Source organism: Schistocerca cancellata, chromosome 7 (genome assembly GCF_023864275.1).
Source record: "Schistocerca cancellata isolate TAMUIC-IGC-003103 chromosome 7, iqSchCanc2.1, whole genome shotgun sequence".
NCBI lineage: Eukaryota > Metazoa > Arthropoda > Insecta > Orthoptera > Acrididae > Schistocerca > Schistocerca cancellata.
Window position 1 is genome coordinate 103,682,861 of NC_064632.1, and position 22,344 is coordinate 103,705,204.

The following is a 22,344-nucleotide window of genomic DNA, read 5'->3' on the forward strand; positions in this document are numbered from 1 at the left end:
AAAAGCTCTGTTCACATGTACGTAAGTTCCACAATCACGCTGTAATCATGGGTAGCAACTCGGAAAATTACAGTTTTGTTAGTGAATGGCATGATAAGACATTCTGTAACACATTACTAAATGCTTTCTCTCAAAGCTGCTTAGATTAGAAAGATCAGAACCCCACTCATCATGGAAATATATCAAATCTATCGGCAACAAATAGACTTGACGTCATTGAGGCTGTCCTCACCGAAACTGATATCAGTGACTGTGAGGCAGTTATGGTAACAAAGATTGTCAAAGTACATCATCATCATCATCATCATCATCATCATTTAAGACTGATTATGCCTTTCAGTGTTCATTCTGGAGCATAGGCCCCCTTATAAAATTCCTCCATGATTCCCTATTCAGTGCTAACATTGGTGCCTCTTCTGATGTTAAGCCTATTACTTCAAAATCATTCTTAACTGAATCCAGGTACCTTCTTCTTGGTCTACACTGACTCCTCCTACCCTCTACTGCTGAATCCATGAGTCTCTTGGGTAACCTTGCTTCTCCCATGCGTGTAACATGACCCCACCATCTAAGCCTGTTAGCCCTGACTGCTACATCTATAGAGTTCATTCCCAGTTTTTCTTTGATTTCCTCATTGTGGACACCCTCCTGCCATTGTTCCCATCTACTAGTACCTGCAATCATCCTAGCTACTTTCATATATGTAACCTCAACCTTATTGATAAGGTAACCTGAATCCACCCAGCTTTTGCTCCCATACAACAAAGTTGGTCGAAAGATTGAACAGTGCACAGATTCGTACTGACTTCCTTCTTGCAGAAGGGAGTAGATCGTAGCTGAGCACTCACTGCATTAGCTTTGCTACACCTCGCTTCTAGTTCTTTCGCTATGTTGCCAGACTGTGAGAATATGCATCCTAAGTACTTGAAACCGTCCACCTGTTCTAACTTTGTTCCTCCTATTTGGCACTCAATCCGTTTATATTTCTTTCCCACTGACATTACTTTCGTTTTGGAGATGCTTAATCTTCATACCATAGTCCTTACATTTCTGATCTAGCTCTGAAATATTACTTTGCAAACTTTCAATCGAATCTGCCATCACAACTAACTCATCCGCATATGCAAGACTGCTTATTTTGTGTTCACATATCTTAATCTCACCCAGCCAGCCTATTGTTTTCAACATATGATCCATAAATAATATGAACAACAGTGGAGACAGGTTGCAGCCCTGTCTTACCGCTGAAACTACTCTGAACCATCAACTCAATTTACCTGACTATCTATGTAAAGACCTTTAATTGCTTGCAAAATTTTGCCTCCTATTCCATAATCTTGTAGAACAGACAATAACTTCCTCCTAGGAACCCGGTCATTTGCCTTTTCTAGATCTATAAAGCATAGATACAATTCCCTGTTCCACTCTTAACACTTCTCCATTATTTGCCGTAAGCTAAAGATCTGGTCCTGACAACCTCTAAGAGGCCTAAACCCACACTGATTTTCATCCAATTTGTCCTCAACTAATACTCGCACTTTCCTTTCAACAATACCTGAGAATATTTTACCCACAACGCTGATTAAAGAGATACCTCTGTAGTTGTTACAATCTTTTCTGTTTCCATGTTTAAAGATTGGTGTGATTACTGCTTTCGTCCAGTCTGACGGAACCTGCCCCGACTCCCACGCAATTTCAATTATCCTGTGTAGCCATTTAAAACCTGACATTCCACTGTATTTGATAAGTTGTGACTTAATTTCATCCACCCTAGCCGCTTTATTACACTGCAATCTATTGACCATTTTCTCCACTTCCTCAAATATGATCCTATTTCCATCATCATTCCTACCCCACTGTACATCGAAATCTGAAATATTACTGATCGCATTTTCAGCTACATTGAGCAACTCTTCAAAATATTCCCTCCATCTGCCCAAGGCATCCACAGGATTCACCAGCAGTTTTCCTGACCTGTCCAAAATACTTGTCATTTCCTTCTTACCTCCCTTTCAAAGACTGCTAATTACACTCCAGAATGGTTTCCCAGCAGCTTGACCCAAAGTCTCCAACCTGTTTCCAAAGTCTTCCCAAGATTTCTTCTTGGATGCTGCAATTATCTGTTTGGCTTTGTTTCTTTCTTCAACATAACTTTCTCTGTCTACCCGAGTTCTATTGTAGCCATTTTTGATATGCCTTCTTTTTCCTTTTACAGGTTGCCTTGAATGTGTCATTCCACCAAGCTGTTTGCTTCATCCTACCTTTACACACTACTGTTCCAAGACATTCTTTAGCCACTTCTAGTACTGTGTTCCTGTACCTTGTCCATTCATTTTCCAATGACTGTAATTGACTACATTCAACTAACTGGTACCTTTCTGAGATCACTGTTATGTACTTGTGCCTGATTTCCTTATTCTGAAGTTTCTCCACTCTTATCCTCCTACATATGGACCTGACCTCCTGTACTTTCAGCCTCACAATACCAATTTCACAGCATATTAAATAGTGATCAGTGTCATCATACACGTGTGTCCCTCACAGCCTTCCTGAATTCCTGATCTGTTATTATATAGTCAATGAGATATCTGGTTCCCCTGTCTTCCCTAGTATACCGGTGAATGTTCTTATGTTTAAAAAACGAGTTTGTGATTACTAAGACCATACTGGCACAGAAATCCAAGAGTTGTTTCCCGTTCCTGTTGGCCTCCATAGCCTCTCCAAATTTACCCATAACCTTTTCATACCCTTCTGTTCGATTTCCAATCCTGGTGTTAAAATCACCCATGAGCAGAACACTGTCCTTGTCCTTTACTCTAACAACTACATCACTGAGTGTGTCATAAAAACTATCCGTCTTATCTTGATCTGTCCCTTCACAATGCAAATATACTGACACAATCCTAATTTTCTTGCTAGACACTGTCAAATCTATCCACATCAGTCGTTCGTTTACATACCTTATTGCAACTACGCTGGGTTCCATTTCTTTCCTGATGTAAAGCCCTACACCCCATTGTGCTATTCCTGCTTTGTCTCATGCAGGTAGGCCTTGTATTCTCCCACTTTCTCTTCTTTCTCACCCCTTACCCGAATGTCCCTAACAGCTGAAACGTCCAACCCCATCTTACTTGCAGCCTCTACCAGCTCTACCTTCTTCCCGGAGTAGCCCCCATTGATATTAATAGCTCTCCATCTCGTACCATTCGTTTGCCGAGTCGTATCTTAGGAGTACCTGGTTTGTCAATTAGAGGTGGGACTCCGTCACCTCCAAAGGTCGGAGGCATTTTGCTCTGATTGTTGCCAGCATCATATTTAAAGTACCAGGGAAGCAGGTTGCTAGCCTTACTTGCCCCGGGTCCCATTGAGTTCTACCCCTAACGGTTGAGAGACTAACCGGTGGATTTGATAGTCTTAGCTGTCTGAGCACAAAGGTGACCACGACTCAGAATATGTCCAAGATGCCCTGCCTTATTCCAATGTAACTGGTATCCCGACTGTCAGGACCACTTACTTGGCCACTCATACGTTGCCTGTGGTTCATGAACTAGGACATGACAACAGGAACCCACACCATGAACCACCGTACATGGGCAACTAAAATGAATAAAAAGATAAGTATGTTCAACACAGTAGAATAGAAAACCTGCAGTGTCATATCTCAATGAGAAATTGGAAACTTTTAGCGGAAGATGGGAGCGTGTAGAGGAACTAAGGACCACCTATAAAAGAATAGTTGACCATGTACTGGGTAGATATGTACCAGCTAGAACAGTTCATAATGGGAGGGATCTTCCATGTTATACAGTCACTGTAAAGAAACTCCTAAAGAAAGAGAGACTACTGCATAACAGATGTAAACAAAGCATAGGGCTATAGATAGAGAGATGCTAAATGAAATGCATTTGGCAGTCCAGAGAGCAATGTGTGAAGTCGTCAACGACTAATGTAGCAGGATATTGTCAAATGATCTTTCACAAAACAAATTCTGGTCATATGTAAAGCCTATTAGTGGCAGCAAAGTTAGTATCCATTCATTCACAGATGAGACAGGAACTGAAATTGAGGGTAACAAAGCAAAAGCTGAAATAGCTCTTGATAATATTTCAAAGTGATGCAAAGATTGGCAACTTGCATTAAAAGTTCAGAAATGTGAAATATTGCATTTCAGAAAACTAAAAAATGTAGTATTCTATGACTATAATATCAATGAGCACTTTGTAGGGATATGAAATGGAATGAGCACATAGGCTCAGTTGTGGTAAAGCAGGTGGTAGATTTTGGTTTATTAATAGAATACCAGGGAAATGAAATTAGACTACAAAAGTGATTGCTTACAAACCACTCGTGCGACCCATCCTAGAATACTGTTCATGTGTGTGGGATCCATGCCAAATAGGGCTAACGGGGGATAGCGAAATTACACAGAGAAGGCCACCACAAATGAGCACAGATTTGTTTGATTTGTTGGAGTACGTCACAGAGATGCTGACAAAACTGAACTGGCAGACTCTTGACAATGGACGTAAACTACACTCCTGGAAATTGAAATAAGAACACCGTGAATTCATTGTCCCAGGAAGGGGAAACTTTATTGACACATTCCTGGGGTCAGATACATCACATGATCACACTGACAGAACCACAGGCACATAGACACAGGCAACAGAGCATGCACAATGTCGGCACTAGTACAGTGTATATCCACCTTTCACAGCAATGCAGGCTGCTATTCTCCCGTGGAGACGATCGTAGAGATGCTGGATGTAGTCCTGTGGAACGGCTTGCCATGCCATTTCCACCTGGCGCCTCAGTTGGACCAGCGTTCGTGCTGGACGTGCAGACCGCGTGAGACGACGCTTCATCCAGTCCCAAACATGCTCAATGGGGGACAGATCCGGAGATCTTGCTGGCCAGGGTAGTTGACTTACACCTTCTAGAGCACGTTGGGTGACACGGGATACATGCGGACGTGCATTGTCCTGTTGGAACAGCAAGTTCCCTTGCCGGTCTAGGAATGGTAGAACGATGGGTTCGATGACGGTTTGGATGTACCGTGCACTATTCAGTGTCCCCTCGACGATCACCAGTGGTGTACGGCCAGTGTAGGAGATCGCTCCCCACACCATGATGCCGGGTGTTGGCCCTGTGTGCCTCGGTCGTATGCAGTCCTGATTGTGGCGCTCACCTGCACGGCGCCAAACACGCATACGACCATCATTGGCACCAAGGCAGTAGCGACTCTCATCGCTGAAGACGACACGTCTCCATTCGTCCCTCCATTCACGCCTGTCGCGACACCACTGGAGGCGGGCTGCACGATGTTGGGGTGTGAGCGGAAGACGGCCTAACGGTGTGCGGGACCGTAGCCCAGCTTCATGGAGACGGTTGCGAATGGTCCTCGCCGATACCCCAGGAGCAACAGTGTCCCTAATTTGCTAGAAAGTGGCGGTGCGGTTCCCTACGGCACTGCGTAGGATCCTACGGTCTTGGCGTGCATCCGTGCGTCGCTGCGGTCCGGTCCCAGGTCGACGGGCACGTGCACCTTCTGCCAACCACTGGCGACAACATCGATGTACTGTGGAGACCTCACGCCCCACGTGTTGAGCAATTCGGCGGTACGTCCACCCAGCCTCCCGCATGCCCACTATACGCCCTCGCTCAAAGTCCGTCAACTGCACATACGGTTCACGTCCACGCTGTCGCGGCATGCTACCAGTGTTAAAGACTGCGATGGAGCTCCGTATGCCACGGCAAACTGGCTGACACTGACGGCGGCGGTGCACAAATGCTGCGGAGCTAGCGCCATTCGACGGCCAACACCGCGGTTCCTGGTGTGTCCGCTGTGCCGTGCGTGTGATCATTGCTTGTACAGCCCTCTCGCAGTGTCCGGAGCAAGTATGGTGGGTCTGACACACCAGTGTCAATGTGTTCTTTTTCCATTTCCAGGAGTGTATATGTCTTGCTGATACACACTGTGTGTCTTTAATGGAGTGGTTTCCTTTGTCTTCTGCATCCTCTTGTCACTGATCTTTGTTAATTCTTCTGCCTCTTAGAAGTAGTTTCCCAATCCTAGGGCAAGAAGTAGCCCTGAAACTCTGTCCATTACTCCACCCTCTTTAACAAGGCCATTGGCAGAATGAGAATGACTCCTTATAACTGAAGTCTTCAGCCACTATTGCTAATGATTTTTCTTCAAAATTTAAGCAGTTGCTTGGATTGAACCCAGGATGTTTTGATTACTCTTAGATTACCCTTACCTCTTTACTACAGATCACAATATTGGAACTTCACAACAAGTGATGTGAATTTCCATAGCACTGATAGTTATGACCATGAAAATACCATTAAAATAAGTTGCTAAAATGAATCAACTGAACAGAACAGAAAATTCTTCAAAATTAGCACCATAAATAATAATAATGAGAAACATCATGAATGAGTTTTGTACATTATTCAGACAGCAGGACAAGGAATGAATATAACAAATCTCTTTATGTGCTGAAGGAGACTCTTTTCTTTACATTCCATAGAAGACTTATGTTTGATCTATATTATCCACTTGAAACAGTAAATTTCTTCATTATCTTATAGTGCTTTTCTTTTTCTTAAAGTAATCAACAGTTTATTTGCTAGGTAGAAATTAACTACTTCCATTTTGCTTGTTACAAAAATATGTAGCCACTAGTTCTCACTACTTAAGGCTACTGGTCAAATCTTTTGTACAATGAAAGTTTCTCACCTGCATGAAAGCATCGCCAAGCATTGAGAATGTTGCAGGTCCTGGTGCATGTTCTACCAAACGACGAAAACATTCAGCATAAGCCATACGATCACCACGATGCTTTAGATGTATCTCAGCCATTTGACACTGTGCTTGTCTATATGAGGATTGCCCAGGGGAAACAGATTCTAACTCATGTAATGCTGTTGCCACATCTCCTTGTGCTAGAAGTAGTTTGGCTTTCATCAGGACAATCCGACCCCTCTCAGAAGTGGCACCAAAGGACTCGGCTGCCGTTGACAATTGCTTGTTTGCTGACTGGAGATCACCTACAGAATACATACATCTTCCACTGAACATAAAGTAACTAATTTCAGTGTCATAGTTTCCTCCACTGCACATAAGAATATAGTGAGTAACAATGGTACAAAACAGTGAGTAACAATGGTACACCGAGAAAATATTTATTCATGAGATACCAGAGTAGAGAAACACAGACAATAGTTTGGCATTATTAGTGTCATCATAAGTATAAGAAAGGCTACCTAAGATGCTAACTGTGTGAAGAAAACAAACCTTGGGGACAATGGCACAGTATATCTACAGTGGAAACTACACTGGTCACTGTTTAGTTTGTAGCATGGGTCACAACATGCAGTAGGAGCAGTGGCAGATCCTGTATTAGAGCACAAGTGCACGTGAACACTAACTTTCAACACATTGCAGATTTATTGGTTATTTTTCTTTGAATGTTGTTAAATGTAGCATAGATGCTGCAATCTGAAGGATACGGCACTTAAATCTAACACGCTACTGCTTCTCCAGACTTCGTGAAACTTGGCAACAGGGTCACGAGTATACCTTCAGTTGTGCAGGTTTTAAGGAGCTTTTGCACATGTGCTACTCAAGTAATTGCCTTACAGGCCAAATACATATAGATTAGATAAACAATGTGTATGGTTCACAATGCGCACAGCTATCCCTTGCGACTCAAGTAGAAATTTACGTCAGTGCCACTTGAGTAGCACACTGCAGCAGACTTTTACCCCAGATTGCTTGGCATAAATCTGGCTACATCATAGCACACTCCCCAGATATGCCAATTCACACTATTTTTTAGATCAGACATCAGTGCATGTTAAAGATGTACTGACAATAAACCTATTTTGTTTTGGAGGATTCTGAATGAGATACAATACATTGAGTTTTGAATTTTATCATACAGTAATACATTTGAGATGCTGAAAAACATAAGGGACTAAAGCACACTCAGTGTCGATTATGAGACTGTAGCATTTATTCATGTTTCTGAAATCTGTTGATATTATGGCAAGTCAGGTTTATTTGCGCTGTAGGCCCACATTGTACATACGAAAATTCATGAAAAGCTGTATCACTGGTTTCTCTTATATTCACTTAAAAGTTGGATTGACAAAGGTGTGCTTTAGGCTCTTATAGATCTCAGCACCTCATTTGTATACTGGCCAAGTGACCATGTTAGTAAACATTACTACCTGAGTTTAATCATTTCCACCAATGGCATTTTGTATTTGGAGTTGGTTGTTTACTGTGTGGGAATCAGCTTTCGTGTTCAGTGTATACATAAACTATGCTGAATATATTTTAAACGCTAACAGAAAAGTAAAGCTGTGAGGATGGATCATGAGTTGTGCTTGGGTGGATCAGTCGGTAGAGCATATGCCCGCAAAAGGTGCAGGTCTTGAGTTCGCGTCTCTGTCTGGCACACAGCTTTCATCTGCCAGGAAGTTTCGTATCAGTACACTCTCTGCTGCAGAGTGAAAATCTCTTTCTGGGAACAAAAAAGTAAATTACCAGGAAGAGTTAGCCACTAAAGGACTAGGGTCTCCGAGAACAGGTCCTTTGATTGAGAGAGTCACAAAATAAATTAAGTGTGACAGGTAAACATTTAACAAGGAAGTGTAACACAAGTTAACGTAAGTTGCTGTGTGGGTGCAGTGTAAGAACATCTGATTTTCAGCCCGGAAGTAAATCCAAGAACTAATACATCAGTTAGGGATTTTTTACACTTGAGCTACAGAAGCTTGCACATTATTTCATTATTGCCCTTAACTGTACTTAATTACATACAAAACAACAAAATTCCACAAAAACAATTCTTTCCGTTGTCAGATCAGATATGTATTTTATTACTATTATTATTATTATTACTGTCGCTATTATTATTGGCAGTGGCTGTAGTTTTTGAAGTTGTTGATAAGTATAAATGTTATACAGCAGATGCTATTAATTTCACATTCTCTAATTTATCTGAATCTAAAAATCTGTGAACACCCAGAATGTATATTCATGAGCTGCCACTGATTAGGAGTATTTAAGAATATTCTGGCCAGAAGGTAGCAGTTTGAGTAAAAGTTAACTGACCCCTACATAATTTACATAATAATAATCAGCTTAATGGCACAGTAATAATGACTCTGAGTACACTGCAGTGCCCAAACAAAAATCATGTACAAGAACTAGAACAGGCAAATACAGTATGTAATCTTCATAATTCTGAAGCAGAATCGTTAATACCACCTAGCTATGAAACAAGTTTATTGCTCCTGCCTATTAATGTACATTCTCCAATACTGGTGGAAAAGTTAAACTGTACTGTGCTTGTGGTAAATGAACACTGACTATCATATGGAAAATTAGAATAAATACAAATAGCAATGAATTAGCAACAGGCTATTGTAGAACAAATATGAAATATGGTGGCATTTCGGCCTACATTAAAATACACTAACCAATGGAAAGTTCAAGTCGGAATGTCAGCAGTATTATGAAAATGGTAGATTGCTACTCACCATAAAGATGACATGTTGAGATGCACACACACACAACAAAAAGACTGTTAGACATTAAGTTTTTGGCCAAAGCCTTCTTCAGAAAAGAAAACACATGCACTGTTCTAAGAAAACACATGCACAGTTGCACAACCAAGCACACCTCATAGACACATAAACAAAGCAGACAGAGATAGCGGTCATGTATGCATGAGATGTGCTAGCTTGTGTGAATGTGTACGTGTTTTCTTTTCTGACAAACGCTTTGGCCAAAAGCTCTATGTGGAACAGTCTTTTCATCGTACCTGTCTCCAATTTAATGTGTCATCACTATGATGAGTAGCACTGCGCCCTTTTCATAACAGTGTTCAAAAAAAATTATGAAAATACAGATGTAATTGACCTTTGTACAGAATCTAATTTTGGGGCTGCAGCTGCATTATTTCCAAAACCAGAAATTATAGCTTCTCTGTGTATCAACCCTCCCAATCACAATGTGGATTTGTTCATAGAAAATCTTCCCCAGAAAAAACTTGCAGAGAGATAATATTTGGTGACATTAATATTGATATCAGTTTTTCAGGGTTTATACTACATTTTTATACTGTATAAATGACAAGACTGAAAGGCTGGCTGCATGCTTGCATATTATTTCCTATAATTTTCAATTTAGCAAAACACAATCTGGTACAATTAAATTAAGTCTTTCTGACCATTTCTACAGATAACAATACAGATATCTGCCATGGAAGGGTGATCAGATCCATTAATGAACAGAAGCTAAACAAACTACGATCTAGATTAACCTTAATAGAATGGAATGAGCTAACTATACATGATATGTTAGCTAATAAGTCAACCACAATATGTTTATGGTGTGCTAACTGAAGTCTTTCAAAAAATATGCCCTGGACATTGTACGAAATATTCCAAGGAAAACCCCGTTTTTAACAAAGTTTAAAATATTTGTAGATACCATAACTAAATGCTCCTGTCTTATGACAGGCCACATTACAGTATAAAAGACAAGGAAAAGTAAATGATCATGAGAAATGCACTGCAAATCTGTAATCACAACAGCAAAAAGCAAGGACAATGATGGATACATTGTTTTTAAATAATTATACACATCATGGGGAGTCATCACAACAGAATTAAATTATTGAAAGACAGATTGCAGTATTCCAGTTCCTCCCAACACATTAAATGCAAGCTTTGCCAATTGTAACTTAGAAACCAACACTGAGGATGATGGGAGCAAGGAACAAGCACTAGAGCCACCATTACACAATAAATCAACTGACGGTTTTAAAGGAAGTCACAGAAGAGTAAACGCCCTGCCGCCGTTGGATAAGCAGCAGCCAGCAGTAAGTAGCACTCCTAGCTCACTTATTTGTTTTACAGTTTAATTCTTAATTTCTTTGCGTGTTTTTGGGTACTTGCATAGTTTAATTCACAAATTTCAGGCATGTTATAGTATTTGAGAGTTGTAGCATCGTGTTTTACTACCTGAATAGTGTAAATTCGTGTAGTCATCAGTCATCTGTTTTTGTTTTGAACGGCCAGTGTCGATTGGTCACAGCCAGTGAGCTCCCTGCCGCCGTTGGATAAGCAGCAGCCATCACACTCTTAGCACACTTATATGTTTTATAGTTTAATTCTTAATTTATTGTGTGTTTTTGAGTACTTGCATAGTTTAATTTACAAATTTCAGGCATATTATAGTATTTGAGAGCTGTAGGATCACATTTTAGTTCCTGCATAATGTAAATTTGTGTAGTCATCAGTTGTCTGTTTTGTTTTGAATGGCTTGTAACAAAAATTGTTAGGGATAGATACGGACTGCACCTGTTGTGTATGGATTCAGGGGGAAATGGCCACCATCCCTAAACAGCTGGAAGCTGTGTTGGCCGTGGTCGACAGACTCCAAGCTGTTGCCCTGGGCCGCGGTGACGTTGGGACATCCAAGGCGAGTGCTTTGGTGCCTCTGGAACCTGTAGCATCGCCTGGGACCTCTGATGCCACTGCGCCCTCGGATTCGGACATTTACCTGACGGCGAACCGTGGCGGGGTCACGAATTCCTGGGCAGAAGGCGAAAGTTGGTGCTGGCTGCAAGGCTGTACCCTTACACCTCCATAACAGGTTTGAGGTACTGCCCATTGCTGAAAGTACTTCTGAGCCAGCACGGACGGCCTCAGCTGTTGTGGCAGTGGCCGGTCTTCCTGAGAGGTCCGGACAAGCGCAGAGTGTGGTATTGCTTGTCATTGGGAGCTCCAATGTTAGGTGGGTGATGGAGCCCCTTAGGGATATGGCAGCTAAAGATGGGAAGAAAGCCAATGTGCACTCCGTGTGCATACCAGAGGGAGTAATCCAAGATATGGAAAGGGTCCCTCCGGATGCCATGAATGGTACAGGGTGCAGCCAACTGCAGTGGTGGCTCATGTTGGCACTAATGACGCATGTTGTTATGGATCGGAAGAGATTCTCTCTGGTTTCAAGCAGCTGTCTGAGTTGGTGAAGACTGCCAGTCTTGCTAGTGAGATGAAGGCAGAGCTCGCCATCTGCAGCATCGTTGACAGGACTGATTGCAGACCTTTGGTACAGAGCTGAGTGGAGAGTCTGAATCAGAGGCTCAGATGGTTCTGCGACCGTGTAGGCTGCAGATTCCTTGACTTGCGCCATAGGGTGGTGGTGATAGGGGTTCTGCTAGATAGGTCAGGTGTCCACTACACACAGGAGGTGGTTACACAGATAGCAGGGGCTGTGTGGTGTGGACTGGGCAGTTTTATAGGTTAGACAGTCTTGGGAAAGATCAAAAATGGCTCCAGTCTCAAAGGGTACAGGGCAAAGAAACGCTGAGAATTGACCAAACAACAGTTGGTATTGTAGTTGTAAATTGTAGTAGCTGTGTTGGAAAAGTACCAGAGCTTCAAGCGCTGATAGAAAGCACTGAAGGTGAAATCGTTATAGGAACAGAAAGCTGGCTACAGCCGGAGATAAAGTATGACGAAATTTTTACAGAGGCACAAACCGTTTTCGAAAGGATACATTAAATAAAGTAGGTGGTGGTGTGTTTGTGTCTGTTGGTAGTAGTTTATCTTGTAGTGAAGTTGAAATAGATAGTTCCTGCGAATTACTATGGGTAGAGATTATACTTAACAGTGGTACCAAAACAATAATTGGCTCCTTCTACCAACCCCCCCCCCCCCCCCCCCCCCCGACTCAGATGATATAATAGCTGAACAGTTCAAAGAAAACTTTAATCTCATTACAAATAAGTACCCCACTCATACAGTTATAATTGGTGGAGACTTCAATATACCCTCAATTTGTTGGCAAAAATACATATTCAAAGCCGATGGTAGACAGAAAACAAATGGTTCAAATGACTCTGAGCACTATGGGACTTAACTTCTGAGGTCATCAGTCCCCTAGAACTTAGAACACTTAAACCTAACTAACATAAGGACATCACACACATCCATGCCCGAGACGGATTCGAACCTGCGACCGTACCGGTCGTGCAATTCCAGACTGTAGCGCCTAGAACCACTCGGCCACTCCGGCTGGCAGAGAGAAAACATCTTCCGAAATTGTACTAAATGCTTTCTCTGAGATTTACTTTGAACAATTAGTTTATGAGCCCACACGAATTGTAAATGGTTGCGAAAACACACTTGACCTCTTAGCCACAAATAATCCTGATCTAATAGAGAGCGTCATGACAGATTAATGAACACAAGGTCACTGTAGCGAGGCTCAAAACCATATCAACCAAAACCATATCAACCAAAACCACTACAAATAAACACAAAATATATCTGTTTAAAACAGCAGATAAAAATTTGCTTGATGCCATCCTAAGAGAGAGTCTCCATTCCTTCCAAGCTAATTATGTAAGTGTAGAGTAGATATGGCTCAAATTCAAAGATACAGAATCGACAGCAGTAGATAGATTCATACGGCATAAGTTAATAAGAGACGGGACTGATCCACCGTGGTACACAAAACATGCCAGAACATTGTTGCAGAAGCAACGAAAAAAGCATTCCAAATTCAGAAGAACGCAAAATTCTCAAGACTGGATAAGTTTCACAGAAGCTCAAAATTTAGTGCAGACATCAATGCGAGATGCTTTTAATAGTTTCCACAATGAAACATTGTCTCAAAATATGGTAGAAAGCCCAAAGAGATTCTGGTCTATGTAAAGTACACCAGTGGCAAAAAACTGTCAATGCTGTCACTGTGCGATAGCAATGGAAATGTTACCGATGATGGTGCCACTAAAGCGGAGTTACTAAATACATTTTTCCATAATTCCTTCACGAAAGAAGACGAAGTAAATATTCCAGAATTCAAAACCACAACAGCTGTTAGCATGAGTGGCATAAAAGTAGATATCTTAGGTGTTGGGAAACAAGTCAAATCACTTAAAAAAGGCAAGTCTTTCAGTCCATAAAGTACACCTACCAGATTCCTTTCAGAGTATGCAGACACAATAGCACATTTCTTAGCAATCATATACAACCGCTCGCTTGAAGAAAGGTCTGTTCCTAAAGACTGGAAAGTAGCACAGGTCACACCAATACTCAAGAAAGGAAATAGGAGTAACCCATTGAATTACAGACCCATATCACTGACCTCAATTTGCAGTAGGATTCTAGAGCATATACTGTACTCAAACATTATGAGTCACCTTGAAGAAAATGACTTATTGATACATAACCAACACAGATTCAGAAAATATCATTCTTGTGCTCTTTATTCCCTTGAAGTAATGAGTGCTGCGACAAGGGATCTCAGATCGATTCCATATTCCTAGATTTCCATACGACTTTTGATACCGTTCCTCACAAGCAACTATTAATCAAATTGCTTGCATATGGAGTATCGTCTCAGTTGTGTGACTGGATTCGTGATTTCCTCTCAGAGAGGTCACAGTTTGTAGTGATAGATGGTAAATCATTGAGTAGAACAGAAGTAATATCTGCTGTTCCGCAAGGTAGTGTCATAGGCCCTCTGCTGTTCCTGATTTACATAAATGATCTAGTTGATAATCTGAGCAGCCCCCTTAGACTGTTTGCAGATGACGCTGTAATTTACTGTCTAGTAAAATCATCAGATGATCAATTCCAATTACAAAATGATCTAGAGAGAATTTCTGTATGGTGCGAAAAGTGGCAATTGGCACTAAACAAAGAAAAGTGCGAGGTCATCCACATGGGTCATAAAAGAAATCCGATAAATTTTGGGTATACAATAAATTGCACAAATCTAAGGGCTGTCAATTCAACTAAATACCAAGGATTAGAATTACAAGCAACTTAAATTGGAAAGACCACATAGATAATATTGTGGGGAAGGCGAAACAAAGACTGTGCTTTGTTGGCAGAACACTTAGAAGATGCGACAAACCCACTAAAGAGACAGCCTACATTACACTTGTCCGTCCTCTGCTGGAATATTACTGTGCGGTGTGGGATCCTTAGCAGGTAGGATTGACGGAGGACATCGAAAAAGTGTAAAGAAGGGCAGCTCATTTTGTGTTATCACGCAATAGGGATGAGAGTGTCACTGATATGATATGCGAGTTGGGATGGCAGTCACTGAAACAAAGGCGGTTTTCTTTGTGGTGAGATCTATTTATGAAATTTCATTCACCAACTTTCTCTTCCAAATGCAAAAATATTTTGTTGACACCCACCTATGTAGGGAGAAATGATCATCATAACAAAATAAGAGAAATCAGAGCTCGAACGGAGAGATTTAGGTGTTCCTTTTTCCCATGCGTCATTCGAGAGTGGAATGGTAGAGAAGTAGTATGAAAATGGTTCGATGAACACACTGCCAGGCAAAGTGTGAATTGCAGAGTAACCATGTAGATGTAGATGTAACTAATACATGAGTTAATGAAACTATAGCCAAATTCAACTTTTGCTGTTAAATACAGCAGAAAATAGATAATAACAGCTTTAACAAATATAACAAACAAAACAGTCTAAGAATTTCTAGTATGGGTATGTACCACCAGATGTAAAAATATTTTGAATACAATAACATAATTTGTCCTGTGCAGCATGGCTTAGGTCCACCCATCTCCTGTAAAAGAAGTTTACAACATTGTAACAAAAGCATATGATTGCTTTGGGAATAAGCCAATAATGTTCCTGACATTGTTGGATATAAGGAAAGCCTTTGGTATAGTATCCCACAACATCCCAATAAGAAACTACAATACTGTGGAATAGTGGAGAATGCTCTCCTCCTAATGCACTTATACTTAATCACAAGACAGAGATCTGAAAAATTTACACATTTTGCGATAAAGGCGAATATAGATGCAAATCCTGTCTCAAAATGTGTTAGTGCAAAATTGCCTAATAAATGTTATTTTGCAGTGAATTATATCCAGATGACATTTTATCAAAAAAACTTAAAATAGCTTTACTTTCTGGATATAAAATTTAACCAAATTTTGGTTATTGGTGTTGCACCTCATCTGGCGAATTCCAATTTGGAAGATAATATGTGTAAGAATGTGCAAAACAGAAAATGCATGAATGCAACCATATATCACAATACCCAATGTTCCGGTGTCATGCCAACTTTGGGCAGTTAAGTGGTCTCTATAAGCATCTTAGAACAGAGAGACGTGTATGTTTGTCTGCTAGTTTTAAGTTCAAAAGTTCAATGTGGCTGGTTTAGCCAGCTGGTGTTTTGAACTGTGGTAGCATCAAATAGTGGTAGAGGTCAGGCCAGTACTTCCTCGTGTATGGGGAAACTCATCTGCATCAAAGACTGCATTTAAATTGTAAAAAATGGTAACCGGTGCATCACGGGACTAACTCCATGGTATCATACAGACACTGCTTCATGGAAATGAATATCATGACAGTCCCTAACATGTATTTTTATGTTTGCCTAGTACATGCTACAGAAAAACTGGATATCAGTACACTACCATAACACAAGAAATACACATGCAGCTGACAAACCATATGTCACACAAGCAAAGGTCAACAACAGATATAAGTATCTTGGTCTCATATTTTAACAAACCGCCCAAAAATGCCCATTCAGTGCCTTCAAAAAATTCAGGAACATCCTTAAATATCGGCACTGATAATTGGTCATGCAGTATCGAGTGAATTTTAACAGCTTCTCCACGAGAAGCAATTTCTCATTCTCTTTCGATTAAATATGGACAATTTTGAAGACACAGACAAGCATACATTTTCAGTACTAGTCGATAGCTGAGAATATTATATCATTTGTGATAATAAAAATTTGTAGACTGCCAAGCAACACTGTAAATTTAATAAAAGTTCATCTGATTACACGTATTTTTCCCATTATATCAATTGTTATACAAATAGTAAAGAAAATGACTGTGTTAGAAATTAAAAAAAAACTGACGAATGGGACTCGAACCAGCGATTACGGGGCTTGAACGCTAACCACTCAGCTGTCGCCGCTTCATGGTAAAAATGGCCATGCACAGGTATATATTTGACAACCGAAATTATCTTCTGATTTTCTCAATAATGCTTGAGAAGTATGCACTATTGCTTGCACATTTTGTTGTCCTCATGGAGTACTATGAGTGTATGAAGTTTGCAGTAAATCCACGTTCCAAACGTTGTGGTCTCCCCTTGTCAGTACTGCACCTACACTTATTGTCAAAAGTATGATCGTATGGGGTATCAAGTGAAATTTATGACTGGACTGAGGACTTTTTGTTAGGGAGGACGCAGCATGATATCTTGGATGGACAGTCGTAGTCAGATGTGCCCCAGGGAAGCGTGTTCAGACTCTCACTGTTCACATTGTATTTTAATGACCTCTGCAGAAAGCCTGATTTTACTATTAATATGGTCTACTAGTAAAATCAGGCTTTCTGCAGAAAGACGGAATATTTCTCAATATTACATACGACACCTATCTGGTACTTAAATGGTATATTGTTATACAGTAAATTTTATATGAAATTTAGGTATCTTGCCCACATTTCATTCTCAACACTGAGGCAACTAAAATTGACCATACAGAAAGTACACGCTATGGACTTTTACCTCTGCCACCTCTTCAAAATTCCGTGCAATGTTTTATTACATTTAATGCTGCACAATAACTGCATTGAACATCGAAACAAAATTAAGTCATTTATGGGGGGAAGGTGTCAGTCAATAAAGTGTGTAAAAATCAAATTTTTGGGCCAAATAGTTTTTGTGAAATCGAATGATAGGTGTGTCAAAGCGGTCAGCACACCACGTGTCTGCACAGGCGAGCAGTACAGTGATGACAAAATCTTGCACAGTGCAGAATGCGGGGAGCACGTCTCTGTAGCAGCGAAAGGGTTAATGCGGCCTTGGTGGCTTTACTTCATAAACTGCGTGCTCCCCCCTAAGCGTAAGTTTGTGAACTATACAGGGTGATTCAAAAAGAATACCACAACTTTAGGAATTTAAAACTCTGCAACGACAAAAGGCAGAGCTAAGCACTATCTGTCGGCGAATTAAGGGAGCTGTAAAGTTTCATTTAGTTGTACATTTGTTCGCTTGAGGCGCTGTTGACTAGGCGTCAGCGTTAGTTGATGCTAAGATGGCGACCGCTCAACAGAAAGCTTTTTGTGTTATTGAGTACGGGAGAAGTGAATCGACGACAGTTGTTCAGCTCAAACAAGAAGCACAACAATTCATATTTCAGCAGGATGGAGCGCCACCACATTGGCACTTATCTGTCCGTAACTACCTGAACGTCAACTACCCGAGGCGATGGATCGGCCGCCAGGCAGCCCGTGACAGAGCACTTCATCACTGGCCTCCAAGAAGCCCTGATCTTACCCCCTGCGATTTTTTCTTATGGGGGTATGTTAAGGATATGGTGTTTCGGCCATCTCTCCCAGCCACCATTGATGATTTGAAACGAGAAATAACAGCAGCTATCCAAACTGTTACGCCTGATATGCTACAGAGAGTGTGGAACGAGTTGGAGTATCGGGATGATATTGCTCGAGTGTCTGGAGGGGGCCATATTGAACATCTCTGAACTTGTTTTTGAGTGAAAGAAAACCTTTTTAAATACTCTTTGTAATGATGTATAACAGAAGGTTATATTATGTTTCTTTCATTAAATACACATTTTTAAAGTTGTGGTATTCTTTTTGAATCACCCTGTACTATACTATGGCGCTGCTTCTCTTGGAGCGTGCGTCATTTGTAACTGACAACGCAGCAATCTCTCACGTCTGGGCAGGCATGCACGAGCCGCCAAGATAACAGAATTGAACTACAGAGGGCTCCAAATTGTAGCATATACCATGGTGTTGTGTAACTTAACTATGTCAGTGCATGAGAGACCCTAAGAAAACTGAAAGCACAAGTTTGAATTGTTCATCCACACATCGAGCACCTCTTCCTTCCACGACAATGCGAGACCACACAGGAGTGCTGTAACACCTGCAACAATCTGATGCCATGGGTTCTTGGCCCCATGTGACTTTCATTTGTTTCTAAAACTTAAAGAACACCTATGAGGAATTCACTTTGACAGTGATGAAGCAGTGAAAACAAGGTGACAGTATTAACAGACTAGTCTCTTGTTGGAAGAAATGTGCCCACCGCCAGGGTGACTACGTTGAGAAATAAATATGTAGACATAAAGAATAAAGATGCAGAATGTTAATAAAGTTTAAATTATTTTGAAAGCTTTAAGAGTTTTCACATAAAAAATTCAGAGGCTTTTAGCATGTCCTCACATTTTTTCTGAGTAAGGAAATCATAAGGAGAAATTTAAGTTAAATAGGAGTTTAGCTGAGTTCAATTTGTGTTCTGTTTTGCCTTTCTCCTGTATAAAATATACCATGAGATCGCAGTAGGTGAATGCCTCTGTCATATTCAAATTGCTGAAAATAATTTTAAAAAACCAATGATAACTGGCGAACCAGGGGTTTGCACTGATGGTTGGGACCTAGAATAACTAAAAGAGATGCAGAAATTTATTATTACAATCCATTACTTAAAAATCTGTATCTTTTGTTGGTTCACAGACCAATTGTGAGTGGACAACCGGGCTGGGCCTTATCAGACACCAGTTATTTGAAATCTACAGTCATTTTATCAATCACGATCTCTGAAAACGTCACTCTGAAGTATAAGGCCTACATATGTAATAAAACAATTACAAAAAATAAAAAACTCATTTATTACTCAGCAAGTTGAAAGAAAGTATAGCCACTGAGTCTTGATACAGCTTTCAATATAATATCACGATACAAATTTCAAACCTATAAACCATCTCACACTGATGATCTCGGGTACCTGATGTCACAACCACCATTATTACCACCAGTATCTGAAAAGATTGCTTCGTATTCTTCTACATATTATGGTAGGCAATAACATAGAACCACACAGAGTGTTTACTTGTGCAAACTGCTATTTTTACGACGCACAGCTACACATAAATGTATCGCGGCCACACAGTGCCCCTTCCCTCCTCCCGCCCCCAAAAGTGCAAAGCATTTGCGATGCCTTGGTATTTGAACTTGATCTGTGAACTGACTCTTGTATGGGTTGGATGCGGCTTTGACTGTCAGCTCTTGTGCCGGTATGTCATCAACTGTGGAGAGTGTTCTGCTGGCATTTGAGAAGCGTGACTCATCTGCTCTGGAATTAGTGTGGTTTGACATGTGGGCGAGTTGTGGGAGCGAAGGTAAAGACTATAAGCCATCCAAGTGGAAAATAACTCTCGACTTTAATATCTCCTTGAAGAACGTCTTCATATTTGTCAGCCTTTTGGGTGCGATTCTGTGTGCGCGCAGTGAGACAGCCTGTCCTAGTGTGATACAAAAGTCATGGGATAGCAATACATTTGTGTACAGATGGTGGTAGTATCAGATACAAAATGTATACAAGGGCAGTGAATTGGTAGAGCTGTCATTTGTACTCAGGTAATTCATGTGGAAAGGTTTACGACATGATTATGTCCACACATTAGGAATTAACAGACTGAATGTGCAATGGTAGTTGGAGCTAGGCACATGGGACATTCTATTTCAGAAATCGTCATGGAAATCAGTGTTCCAAGATTCACAGTGTCATGAGTGTGCCGAGAGTACAAAATTTTAGGACAATGCAGTGGCCGACAGCCTTCACTCAACAATCAATTGTGTAGAATTGTCAGTGCTAACAGACAAGTAACACTGCGTGAAATAACTGCATAAATCAATGTGGGACATAAAATGAATGTACCCATTAGAAAAGTGCCATAAAATTTGGTGTTAATGGGCTATGGAAGCAGACGATCGATGCGAGTGCCTCTACTAACACCACGAAATCGCCTGCAGGGCTTTTTCTGGGCTCATGACATATATCAGTTGGACACTAAACACCTGGAAAACCATGGCCTGGTCAGATGAGACCCGATTTCAATTGATACGGCTTGTGTGTGAGGTGCAGACCTCATGAAACCAAGGACCCAAGTTGACAACAAGGCACTGTGCAAGATAGTGATGACTCCATAATGGTATGCGCTGTGTTTCCATGAAGTAGACTGAGTCCTTTGGTCCAGCTGAACCGATATTGACTGTAAACAGTTATGTTCAATTACTTGGAGACCATCTGCAGCCACTCATGAGCTCCATGTTCCCAAACAGCAGAGGAATTTTTATGGATGACAATGCACCATGTCACCAGGCCACAGGTGGTCATGATTGGTTTGAAGAACATTTCGGGCAATTTGAATGAATGGTTTGGCAACCCAGATCGCCCGACATGAACCCTCGTCGATTTTTAATGGGACATAATCGAGAGGTCAGTTTATGCACAAAATCTTGCACCAGCAACGCTTTCGTAATCAGAGACGCCTATAGAGATAGCCTGGCTAAATATTTCTGTGGCGGAATTCCAACGACCTGTTGAGTCTGTACCATATTGAGCAGCTACACTACGCCTGGTAAAAAGACGTCCGACATGACATTAGGAGGCATCTCATGACTTTAGTCACCTCAGTGTACTGTATTTGATCTTACTGCAGTGAACCTGCTCTTGTGGCACATTTGTTAATTCTCCTACATGTTTGTCCGAAGGCTTCCATGTTCCTTCAAGGGTAACGTGTTTTGAGTTCCCTGTAGTACAATGTAAGTCAGATGATCTTTAGTCACTGACACTGCTCTGTTATCCACTAAGCTTAACAATCGCACTCCCTACTGCTAGTGCAAAATGTGTTAGCAAGTCAATGCCTAGAAGTCAATGCCTGATATAGGTTCTGAGACATCAGCAATCACAAAGGACTACACGAACTGATTCGAGAAACCCTCACTGATGGTGTATACTTCATGTCCTAAGTGTTGACAGATGATTTATCAACCGCCATTAAATGTAGACAAACATCTTGCTTGTGGTAAGGTGCTTGGTTAACAGGGAACATTCTGGCATCCAAGCATTGTGCCAGTATGTTCATCTGATATATACAGAAGTTTCAAAGTGGTAGAATATGCACACAGAGGTGGCTGTTATTGAGGCATCCAGACATCACACTGTTCTGTAGACATCTCGATCCTTTAAGTAAGCGCAAAGTGATTTACGTTTTGTAGCACCTCTGCCGATGTTTGTGATACTAGCACACTTTGTGTGAGTCCTTTCACTAATGTTGTGTATCATGTGGTGGTAACGCTGGTCGGAACTGATCTCGATTACTGGCACCTTATTGTCACCATTGTGGCTCTTAAGCTCCTGATCTTGTCTGAAACACTCGATGGGCATTGTGGCCACACGGTTCAGAGTTGTAGTTTCAGTTGACTTCGTTCC

At 41.1% G+C, this 22,344-nt stretch overlaps 1 protein-coding gene across 3 annotated transcripts in view; it reads right to left on the minus strand.

Moving 5' to 3' along the window:
* Positions 1–22,344, minus strand: part of LOC126092368 (tetratricopeptide repeat protein 21B-like) — a 257,167-nt gene that overhangs the window by 106,084 nt on the left and 128,739 nt on the right. For all 3 annotated transcript variants that reach the window (XM_049907915.1, XM_049907916.1, XM_049907917.1), the window contains exon 11: positions 6,743–7,053. In XM_049907915.1, coding sequence (XP_049763872.1) covers positions 6,743–7,053 — 311 coding nt within the window. The remainder of the gene's footprint in view (positions 1–6,742; positions 7,054–22,344) is intronic.